Source organism: Portunus trituberculatus, chromosome 47 (genome assembly GCF_017591435.1).
Source record: "Portunus trituberculatus isolate SZX2019 chromosome 47, ASM1759143v1, whole genome shotgun sequence".
Classification (NCBI taxonomy): Eukaryota; Metazoa; Arthropoda; class Malacostraca; order Decapoda; family Portunidae; genus Portunus; species Portunus trituberculatus.
In genome coordinates this window covers 8,505,845-8,518,048 of record NC_059301.1, presented here as the reverse complement: position 1 = coordinate 8,518,048, position 12,204 = coordinate 8,505,845, and the positions used below count along the sequence as shown (strand labels likewise).

Genomic DNA, 12,204 nt, shown 5'->3' with positions numbered 1-12,204 from the left:
TTCACTTAGTGCATTTAGCAAAATCATCAGACTTTATTGCTTGATCCACATGATTTCAGTTACATGTAATTGAGTTACAATGAATTTAGATATTACTTTCTAATTTGTGCATTATTGGATGACTTGTGTTGATAAGTAATGGTAGGATGCTTGAAATATTGTATCAGCACAGTTGTATACTAGTTAAGATATTTTACTTTGTGGATATTGTGTAACAGCTTTCTTGTAACATTATCCATAAGCTTTGTGTGATACAGTGTAAACAAAATAAGTATATATTTTCATATCACGCATGAAAAACTTGGTGACTATTCATATAAAGAGGCAAATTTATGTGCAAAACATATTTCAGTATGATTAGATATGAAGGAATGTAAGTATAAGCATTTAGGTATCTCATGTTTCTCTTCATCCTCGAAGTTGGATAAAAGGTTGACCAGTGAATAAAAGATAGATAGTAGATAGTAGCAACTTTGTTAATTTCACATATCTTTTATCTGTACAGCAGCAGCAGGCGAGAGGGGAAGATGGGGAGCCATCTCGTTCAGAAAGGATGCACCAGTTAAGGGCAGAGCATCAGCGGCGCCACGCCCAGCGGAATAGAACCTACCCAACGGACGACATGGAGGAGCATTATGAGAGTGCCATCAGACAGGTAAGCTCAGAACACACAACCCTTCTAACATTACAGGTGTCTGCTCATTGTTTTCCTTCCAGTGGCCAAGTTCAAGTTCTATGAGGGTTTTTCAGGGACAGGTAACAAGATTTTAAGAACTGATTTTCCCTGTGTTGAAAGATTACATGGAAACTGGTGGAGCTTTAGCTTTTTTAGCAAGAAGAAGAAGCATTTGTTAGTACTTGTGCTGGGCAACTTCTTTACATTTAGATTATTTGGTGTACTAATCTGGAAATTTTTATGTCTGCTTCTGGAGTTTACATAGAGATAGATTTGTTTGTCTATTTTCTCACCCTACTTCTACACCACCCCCAAGCATGCAAGATCTTTAACTCCTTACTCACTGTTACGGGAGGCTTCTAATCAACCCCATTGCTTTAGCTCTTATTATTAAATGCAACTTTAACATCCATCTTGTCTATTTAGCACATAATTCATACAACTTATCTAGTCAGAGGCTTTGCAAAGTTAACTTTATAGGGATTGCTAACAAAACATATTATATTGATAATAAAGCACCCACTTAATTCATAATTTGATAAACATGTGGCCATCATTACATTGATTTCATAAAATACTTTAAAAGGCAGTGCTGAATGCCAGTGGAGGCAAGTGCATTGTGATATTTCCAGGTGTGCTTCAAATTGCTTCATGGAAATGTTTACACATATTGCTGTTAAACTAATCCAGTCATTATTGTTCCTCTGGCATATTTTGTGGTGCTCATTGTAAAAATTTCTGCTTAAGTTTTGAAAATTTGCTATTGTTATTATTACAAATAATTATTGATTACCTAATCATTGAAAATCTTACACTTTTAGTATCACCATCTACAATTACATATTTTGCTTATCTTTTTTTAACAGGTTACTAACTATATAGGTTTTTTTTTTTTTTTTTTTTCTTCTCTCACATAAGGTATATTACTGCATTGTAATGGTGGTCAGCTCTGCTCCTGGGGGAAGTAGTGTAGAAGCTTAGTACAATTGACTCTAACATTGGGTGAGGAATGCCAGGTTCTGGCAAAAGAGTATTTCACCACCTCTCCTCTCCCAACATTATTACAGATGCTGGATGAAAGAGGACACTTGGAGGCTGACAAGGCAAACAATAACACTCTTAATTCTTCAGACATCAAGCCGCAAGTAATGTCTGAGAGTGTTGTGCATAGGTCAGCCAAATCCTATCAACCTCCTTCCTCCATGAACTCTTCTTGCCATTCTTCCTCTTCTAATAAAGTAAAAGGCACAGGGAACACAAACAGACACTCTTTTCATGGCATTGTCAACAGTCCTTCAGGCAAGACTGCTGCTACCTCCACTCACCGGTACTCTCTCTATGGGGCATGCTTTCGGCCAGAAACAGACTCACCTCGGCACAAAACAGAGAACAAAGCAGCTGGAGTCCCAGATGTGGACAACATATCAGTTTTTATGCAGTCAAACAAGTATATTCACAATAATGACATATATTCAGTGCCTTGTAAGACTGGAACAAGTCCTCCTAAACCAAATGAAAGCTATGATATCTCAACTAATGATGAGGAAGCTAGGGTGAATAATTTGTCCAATTTAATTATTCAAAAGTCTGTGTCTAGCAAACCTCCTTTGCCTCCTAGAAATAGACCTATCAATAATAATTACAAGCCACCTACTATCTATCATAGTCCTAAGCCAAACTCAAGCTCTGGTTCTGCTCCTCCTGTCAGTCGATGTTCAACTCCTCAAATGAACCAAAGAGCTCCTACCCAGACCACAACTAGTCACTTATCTTCACAATTCAGCCAAATGAATGAAATTACCCCAGACTTCACTTTTTCCTTCACCAAAACTTTGCCAGACTTTATGTCTTCCCGTAATTATTCCCTGGACAAAGTAAACAATAACAAAACAAATGAATTGTCAAATAGAAACTTCATTAATCAAAATATAAACGAGCACAGCTCTTTTGGTAAAGAGAACCGTGGTGGTGGCCCAGGCAGCGGCAGTGTTGGAATTGAGGGGGAACAACGTGGTGGTGGTGGTAATAGTGGGCCAACTTGGGGTTCTTCGGGAGTCATGAGTGGGACTAACAAAAGCACACAAAAGCATGGCAACTGTATCAGTAAAATAGCAGCGCCATTAAGCAGCAACAACAGCAGCAGCAGCAACAGCAGCAGTGGCAGCAACAGCAGTAATGGAAGTGCTGCACGCACCAACTCTCTGCCACGAATGGGTGTGAAGGGGAAGGAGGCAGCCATGTCTGCCCGAGGCTGGCCATGCCCTCCTCCCCCTCCCCCTCCTAAGGGTGCTCCAGTCCCCTTGGCTGCCCTGCGCTCCACTGCAATACTAGACAATAGTCAATTCTGGGTAAGGGTATGGACCAGCAGCACCAGCTTAGCATGGCATGAGTCCAGCACCAGCATGATGGACTTTCCACATCTTGTAGACATAGTAACTTTGGGGATGCATGTCATTATGTGCCTTCTAATGATGTTGGAAGAGCAGCTACAGGAAAGTCATGTAGTACTTGGTTCACACAATGTAGTATTGCATGATGGTGATGTGTTGCAGGGTGGCAGGTTAGGGCCACCACCATCCCGCCCCTCCTGCCACCGTCGCTCCCACAGCCAAGACCTGATTGGGGAGACCCGACACCTGAGATCTATTTTTGAGGTATCTGTGTGGAGGTGTTGCTTGGAATGACCAAGCATTGTTTTCAACTTAAGCTATGAGTTGACACTTCAGTTGTTCAGTTGCTTGATGCAGTAATGTTGCTCTGTGTTACTTTGCCTGTTTATTGTTTCAGACATACACCCAGTGCTGATGTTAGATGCCTGGTGAATTCTGAACTAGAGTTAGTGTATTATTGATGATTATGAGAAAGTAGGTTGTTGTATTTAATGATCAGTAAACCTGTAAACCTCCAGGACTTCAGTACTGATTGTTTACTGCTACCTGTGTCGTTATTAGGATAAACCACACAGCAAGTTACTACATTGCTGCAGTAACAATAAGCTTGCTGAATGCTTGTCTTTGGTTTTGTATTATTTGCTCCTTGATATATAGCATAAGATAATGTTTCTGGTATGTAATGTCTGTCTTTAATAAGAATCTCTCTCTCTCTCTCTCTCTCTCTCTCTCTCTCTCTCTCTCTCTCTCTCTCTCTCTCTCTCTCTCTCTCTCTCTCTCTCTCTCTCTCTCCATTAATTTGCTTTTAGTCTTTGAGTGAAGAGATAAATGATAATTGTTCATTGGCAAGTGAACTTTTGCTAATGTTGAAAGACAAAGAAAAGGCAATTTTGAATTGGGAGGAATTTTGCTAGAAGTGTTTTTGATAATGACAGTTATAACATTACAGTTTTAAGCATAGAAGGTAACCATTATCCTTTACAGTTTAGCACCAATATTTTAAGCACAATTTGGATTTGGTATCATTATTTCATCCTTTGTTATTTATATAGTATTTCAATATGTCAGATTTCCCATGCCATATAGAAATGCTTTCAAATTTGCTTTTATATATATGTAACTATTATTGGCATATTTCTTGCATACTATATCTCATACATTCAAACTCTTCTTATCTTTTAGCCATTTGCACTTACTTATATACATTTTTTTTCATAAGTTACTGGCTTAATGCCACTTGTTGTGTTGTATAGACCAGTTCCTGTTCCCTTAGTAAGCAAAATTGTTATCATTTCACTCCTGTTAATTATTTTTTATATTTATAACATCTACACAAATGACAACATATTTAATTTATGTAAACATCACTAATTTTTCACATTCCTTTGTTCATATGTACCTTTTCATCCTTCGTTTGTTTAATTTCATTTTGTGCACCCCTTAGATATGTAGCTGCCTTTCCTCTCTTTTATTTTGCCAAGTTTCATATCCATGACATATTTCTAAATTTTTATTAGGGTGGACATTTCCATATTTGATCAAATGTATTGTTGGATATGACTAATCAGTAGCCCATAAGTGTTAAGTTCTGTCTGGCTACGTCACTTTGATGTATGAATGTTATGTGCATTCATGCGGCATATACACTTTTTTTTCATGTTTAATTTTAATTGGAAGATGCCTTTCAAGTAAACTAAACCCTTTCAAAGTTGTTATATGCTCTTGTTGTATATACTTTATAGTTTAATATATTAGATGACACTTCAATTATCCTAAAAAAAAAAGATAAAAAATGAAGTTGTCTTGTACACTGAATACAAAAACAATGACATGAAAATATGCAAAATATCATTGCAAAAAAACAACAACAGTGTATTATGACTTATAGGAAAATTACACAGTAGAATAGGAATCTATTTTGAGAAAATGCTCCAAAAAAATAATCCTTTTGAAAAGTGCGTAAACAAGATTTAATGTATAATTACAACTCACTGCTGGCATTGGACATAAATGGAAAAAGCAGGAGACTGTGAAGATATTCCCGAGTTTTTCCAAAAGCTAAAGGAACTATATGAAGGTTTAAGGCATAGAGCCACAAGTGAAGTGGCAAAAGGAAACAAACTGTGGAGAATATGAATGTCTCCAGCTTACAGTGTTGTATTGGGACAATACAACACTGAACAATACTGAGAAAAACTTGAAGAATGTCAGTGTATCCAATCAGAACATTCATTATATAGTGTAGCTTACAGAAATTACAGATCTAGACCTTGTTTTGTTGTATTCCTTTTGGATTTGAGCACATTTCATCACTCATCACTATATTTATACTTCGGCACATCTGTAAATCAATCTCACATCGAAAAGAATTTGGGCAGTTATGGAACATTAGTAAAATGGAAATTTAATGGATTAATACATTTTTAATCTTAAGAGTTGTAATGCTTTCTCTTATTACAGCTATTCACCATTTGTCTTCATTTTTGCCTCTAAAATTAGAAGCATCATAACACAAACCTCACCCTCACAGCGCCTGGAGCCAATACCCAGTGAGCCACGATCTGAAGTGCGACACGTGCGCTCTCACAGCTACGACTTGTATGGAGATGGTACAAGCAGGGCCAGCGATGTGGCAGGCAGACCTGGGAGCCGCACTGCTTATGCTGATCCTCACACATACTCTCATTATGTAAACTATGAACAAATTCAGCAGCATTTACGGTAAGGAAGTTGTGTTTATTGCCCTCAATATTTTTGTTCACTGGTATTAAAATAGTCAAAAGTTTGCGATGCTTTTTTGATGTAAAGTTCAGTAAATGTTTCACAGTTAAGATTCTTTATTGTTTTTATATATTTCTTTATATAAATTTCTCTTGTGAATGATACTCTGGTGGTGGGATAACTGGAATAATGGTGGTGGCACCAGTGGGATAATGGTGGTGGTGGTGGTGGGACAAGAAGAATAATGGTGGTGGAATCAATAGGATAATGATGGTGGTGGTGGTGGTGGTGGTGGGGTTTTGGTGGTGGTGGTGGTGGTGGTGGTAGTGGAGGATGCAATTAAATTACTACAATCCATTGCCTGCAATGCTTGCTGAATTTTCTGGTAGACATGAAAAACAAATATTTGTTGACACAAATAACTGCCACCAGCCATACATTGGTATACTACTAGACCAATCATCACACCAACATATACAAAGCAAAACTTTAAAGAAATTTAATATGTTGTTCTGAACCCATAACATTTACATGCTGAAGTAAAAAAGCTATTATTCTGGTATAATTTTCCATGCATGCTAAGAAAGATGATACATTCATAAGAGTGGATTGGGAAACCTTAATGTATTAAAACTTAACTTACGAGTACTATAGTTATTATATCTCATCGATAAAACAAAGGAATGGTTTCAAACTTGGAAGTATTTTACATATTCATTCTATAATGGCATGAATGCTAACCATGTCTCTATGAGATGCACTAACCTGGCTGTGGCATTAATATGTTACTGATAATATTTACTTAGTAACTACGTTTGGAGACACCAATTTATATGTGAAGAAATAAACATTTGTTACTTTATACATATACTATGGACCTAAGAATTAACAAGCCTGACCAAACGCTCCCCACCACACACCACCAAACTGACTTACTTATACTATGCTGTAGAGTGGCCTTATTGACTAAGCTTTTTATCTTCTCAAATTGCTCTTCATGTTTAGAATGTTATCACAATTTTTCTTTTATTTTTGCATGCAGCAAAAACAAGGAGCAGGAAAGGCTAAAGAAATTAGCTAGTCAGCAGTACCAAGATTTTCGGGATAAACAGACTAGGTGAGACTCCTGTGTTATGGTTCTACTAACTAGACCTGTGAGTGCTACTGGTATGTTAGAACTGACTTACCCTCTAAGCTACCTTGTAGACTAAAACGTTTGGTGTCATCATGAATGGAAAAAATAGTGTCATTGTGTGATAGTGTTGTGTGGGTGCTTCTAGTTATTAATGTTAAGTTTAAGTGGACTGACGCTTGCTGACAAAGGGTGGTGTTGCTTGGCCGGGTATAGGGGCTGTGGGGCCAAACACTGAGAGGGATAAATTAGTCAGGCTGAGGTCCCTGAACGCTCTTGAAATTGATTTGAGCATAACATCCGTTTGGACATCTCTTTTAAAAAACCTGCACTTTTATAGAGTATCTATGAAGCAGATTATGTTTATGGTTTTAAGATATCTTGATCCATAATGATTAATTGACAGTGTATTGGCTTCTTTGTATGTTTAATGTGGGTCTCAAAGTTTCTTTATGGTTTCCTTCAATAGCCTTTGTGCTCAAAATATCATAGTGATTGTCCATTGTCCTGGTATGAATAGAAATTTCAGTATTTGTGGCTGCAGTTGCCACCTAACAGTTGATAGAACAAGCAAAGAAATAAATAGATAAATAATTTTCCATACAAATTACTGCTCACCCAGTTACATCCTTATGCAAATAGGTTCAAAAAGAACTCAGAGCATAATGTACTCATTATTTAGCCACCTATATTTTAATTGAAAAGACCTTAAAGAAATTTCTTTGCTCTTCATTCTTGAATTTGCAGAAAAGCCTTAAGCAATAATCACACAACTTAAAATTGTAAAAACATTTAGAATTTTTATGGAATGTAATTCCACTTTGAGAAAAATATGCAACAACATTGCTAATAGCAATGAATGGGACTGTCTTATGCATTCCTGATTACTATAGAAATTTTGTTTATAGAAATATAACTTCTCCCTTGATTCATGGCGTTGTTATCTGTCAATATAAAAGAAGAGAGTTTAAGTCTCAGTATTTTTGTAAATATTTACTTAGTGGATGAAAAAGATATCTTTTATGGTTCTATGCGGCAAGTATTATTTATTTAGACATGACAATCATCATTGATTTAAAGAGTTGAAAATGGTCTGCCATTGTAACCTAATTGCAGTTTATGGCAATGCATGATAATGTTTAACTTGTTCATCAAGATCTGGTATCTATATCTATGTAGCATGTTTGCTGTAAGTTATAACAAGTCATGATAAGGAGGTCATGTGCTTTGATAGGCAGGAATTTGTGTATGTTGGGTTGTGTGTTGGTACTGATCATGACTAGGATTGAGATTGAGCTTGTGTGGGATAATGTTAGTTGGGTGGAGGATTGGAGTGCTGGTGGATGGAGGTGATGGCAGTGGTGAGGGAGAAAACCAGCAGTGTTGGTGTGGCCTGTGATGGTGGTGATAACCTGCCCAGCGGCCACGACTCTCACTTGCAGGCGACAGCTGGACGGGGCGCCCACCATGCTCCTGCACAAGCTGGAGGAGACCTTTATTCACGAGTCAATTCTTGCAAGGTATAATGATAATGCATGAGGCCAAGACTGCATGATGCATGTCACCCACAATCAGAAGCACCTGTATTTCCTCAGCCTACACTTGCAGTGGTCTCCCTTTTATTCTTTGTGATGTGGATGCAAACAAAAAAGTTGCTGATTCTTTCTTGTGTATGGGAAAGAAATAGAGACAGAAAGCATGTTGTGGTAGATCCTGTCAGTTAGTAATGTCAGTGATAAATTAGGAGATTCATATCATTATATTACTCTGTGTCTTTTTTGTGTTATTGTGTTACTATCCTAGCTTGAAATAGCTATTTTTTCTTCTTTTTGTCTCATGCCAGAAAAGTTTTTAGATATTTAACTTTATCAAATCTTAACTTGTTTATTTATTTGATTGTATTATTATTATTATTATTATTATTTATTCATTTATTATTTTTCATAACACGTACGAGTATTCAGTAATTTAATAAAAGTTAGTTATTGCAGTCAATCTACAGTACCTTTAGTACTTGAGTAGTGTCTTATTGAATTGTTTCCTTTCTTGTAATTGTTAAACTAATTTTTTTCTTGTGAAAATTGCTGGAAAAGGATGTATGTCTGTAAAGTAGTCTGCATACATAATAGAATAACATTTTAGTAGTTCCAGAATGTTTTTATGATGATATTTAGACCCAACAGTCAAGAGTGACCTGCATCCACTCAGACCTTTGAGCTTATCTTGGTCTGATTGGTAACATTTAGGACTCTGGTTATCCTGCCCCATCAGCCCTTGGCTTTCCCCTCTCTTTGCTTCCCTTTACATAAACTTCTCAGTGTTTCCAATGACATTTCAGAGAGGGTGGCATAACAATTGCCAGCTAAATATATGGCAAGAATAATTGGCCCTGGCTTGGTGTATTCCCCTGCCTGTCATTCTCTTGCAACTAGCAAAATCTCAGGAGGATATTGTCATGTGTAGTTTTGTACATGGAGTTTGATCCACATCTTGGTTGTCATGAAGTATATATGTACTTAATAAATTGTTACAGGAAAGCTGGAGAAGATATTCTCTTTAAAACACCATATTTGAAAAACAGCTGTACAATCAGCATTGCTCAATATTTATAGATGCAAGTCTGTTGTAAATTTTCATCACTCTCAATCTTGTTGTGGAAAAACAATTCTTTGTGTATGTACATGCAAAGAAATCTCATACAAATATGAATTAATTGCTTTCAAAATTTGTTTAGCTATGAATTATAAGTGAGTGAGTTTAGTAATATTAGTGTAAGTGTAAACAGGCTGAGTAGTATTCCATTTATTAATTTCCAACACTATACAAGAAGACCAGTGCATGTAAGTCTTTATACCACATTGATGTTAGCTTAAGATGAAGGAAGTACTTTTCCTAAACTTTACTCACTGTTACTGAACATTCAAAGTATGTTTTTGTTAATCTTAATTCTCACTCCTAATGCTGATCTACAGCCGGGAGGCAAGAGAATACCAAAGCCAACGTGGGCCTCGGGACTCTGGGAGAGAAGGTCACCATCGCCCTGTGAGCAACTACTATGAGTATGAGAGTGTTCAAGCCATGATTTCTCATGCTCAAGACAACAGTAGCACTTCCCTACCCAGACGACACCAGCCACCACCACCTGGCCCGCCTCCACCTGCAAAAAGTAAGTTTCTTGCTGGTGCCTTTATAGACATCAAAATCTATTTAAAATTTGTGATAGAATTCAAAACTATCATTTGAATACAATTTGTTTATGCTGAATATTTATAAATTTCAATTTATGTTTTTAAAACATGCTCTAAACTCATAATCTCAAGCAGTTTCACTGTTTTCAAATTATACTTTATAGATATCAGAGGTGTAATGAAAAACTTGGTTTAGTTATTTTTCAGTGATTTGTATCAAATGTTATCTGCATTCCATGAATAAGAAAAATACCATTCTTTTCACAGACAGTGAAGGCATCAGTAGCCTACATCCTGGAGCCTCCCAGCCACATCATCTAACCATGTACAAGCCAAGCGTCCACTCCAGTCAGTCAGGGCGCAGTGGCCTACCTGGAGCCAGCCATGGGCAGCCTAGTTCATACCACAGTCAGGGAGAGCGAGACTCCCACCGAATTGAGGGAGTGTATTCATCAGGCTTTCGGCCAGCCAGTCACTACACTGGACCACACCACAATGCACCCCCTCCCCCTCCTCATCATAGTACCAAAATAACTGTGCCTGGCTCGAAAGTATGATAAAAACTGCAAAGTGTATAATTGCTGTATAATATTTGTAAAGTCGTAGTTTTAATCCAGAAAGGAACACATTAATTAATTTATTGAAAATCAAAATGTTAATTGTGTATAAGTGGTTGTTAATATATGGAGATTAGGCTGGAGGATAAAGGACTATATGAGTGACTGTGTAGATAACTGAGCAGTGCATGAGAGAATGGTTTGGCTACTGCTGTGTGATGTACAAATGGAATGTTGTCCCCAGCCAGCCCCGTGTCACAGACAAATGCAACATTCCACAACTTCTAGTTTTATGGTTGTAGTTTAAGAAACCAACTCCTTCTTCTTGCCTTTACCACACATGCCCCAGCCAAAAGGAGGTAATACACTGTTCATCAGGTTGTGGCAGCTGCTGAGGTTTTGTATTTGTTAAAAGATGGCTGTGCAGGGTGTCTGGAAAGCCAGTCACCACCTCAGGCTGCCTCAGCACTGGGTACTCATTGGTTGCAGATCCTCCATGTGCTCCTGAAGTTGGTGCCTTATGTCAGTGATGTGGATGAGATTGTGTGCCATCCATAATGTTGCCTTGTGAGCAATAGGTTGTTCATCAATAAAGTTTTAATTGTGATGCTGCAGACTCTTGTGACATATTTTAATATACATATATAGATTTTATATAGAATTCATATTTGAATACATGTACATTAATTTAGTGAAATTTACAATGAATGCATTTTATACTGAATTTTATGATATACTATATTGCTTTTAGCTTTTAATGAATAATTTCTTAGCAATTTCTGGAATGATAAAATGGACCAATACTTGGGTGTGCCAAAGTGGCCGGTGGTACATGTCTGTGTTGGCAGTGTCCTCTGTACAGTATTTTGTAAAGGACCATTGTATAAATTATTTGTATGATTGCTTTTAAAGATTTTTATACGGTGTGAAAGAAGTGAAGCAGCTTCAGTCACTCATGTTGCAGCTGTCAGTCACTGCAGGATACTGGAACTTTTCCATGCTTCCAGAAGAGAATAAAGGAAATATGTGAAATCTTTTACCATGTTCTTTTGTTCCCCTTGTATTCTCATGGGATGGGTAGGCTATACATAGCTATGGTACATTAATTTCCATATCTGTATTTGTCCTATTTTCCTTTACCTGATATACACTGCTTGCCTCTTTCACATCAAAAAGGCCTCATGATGTCTCACCCTTGTGTCTTGCCAGTTTAGTCCCAGAGGTATTCTCTCTCTCTCTCTCTCTCTCTCTCTCTCTCTCTCTCTCTCTCTCTCTCTCTCTCTCTCTCTCTCTCTCTCATATGTCTTTGTCAAGGAAGTGAAGGACCACATTTATGATCCTGGCATTCTATGCATATGCAATTCCCTGAATATCACACTGATGTGCTTTCCTGGTGACTGATTATCTGTACCATTTTTCTCACTTTTCCTCATTTGCTATACATACGTAGTGTAGCATCACAGCATTATCTGCAATTAATTACATTTTGTATCTTTTATTTTATTGTTAAATCTCCATGAGTTTTTTACAAGTATTTCAC

General features: G+C 37.2%; 1 protein-coding gene across 15 annotated transcripts in view; it reads left to right on the top strand.

Annotated features, from left to right (window-relative positions):
- LOC123520435 (partitioning defective 3 homolog) overlaps nucleotides 1-11,703 on the top strand; it is a 92,811-nt gene extending 81,108 nt beyond the window's left edge. For 7 of the 15 annotated variants that reach the window (XM_045282632.1, XM_045282627.1, XM_045282635.1 and 4 more), the window contains 7 exons: nucleotides 506-655; nucleotides 1,744-3,024; nucleotides 5,597-5,787; nucleotides 6,830-6,904; nucleotides 8,362-8,439; nucleotides 9,892-10,085; nucleotides 10,375-11,703. In XM_045282632.1, the coding sequence (XP_045138567.1) occupies nucleotides 506-655; nucleotides 1,744-3,024; nucleotides 5,597-5,787; nucleotides 6,830-6,904; nucleotides 8,362-8,439; nucleotides 9,892-10,085; nucleotides 10,375-10,664 (2,259 nt within the window). In that variant the 3' untranslated portion in view covers nucleotides 10,665-11,703. Of the gene's footprint in view, nucleotides 1-505; nucleotides 656-1,743; nucleotides 3,025-5,596; nucleotides 5,788-6,829; nucleotides 6,905-8,361; nucleotides 8,440-9,891; nucleotides 10,090-10,374 lie in introns of all 15 variants that reach the window. The other 8 variants (XM_045282642.1, XM_045282641.1, XM_045282629.1 and 5 more) reach the window with 7 other exon arrangements.
- Nucleotides 11,704-12,204: the final 501 nt, after the last annotated feature.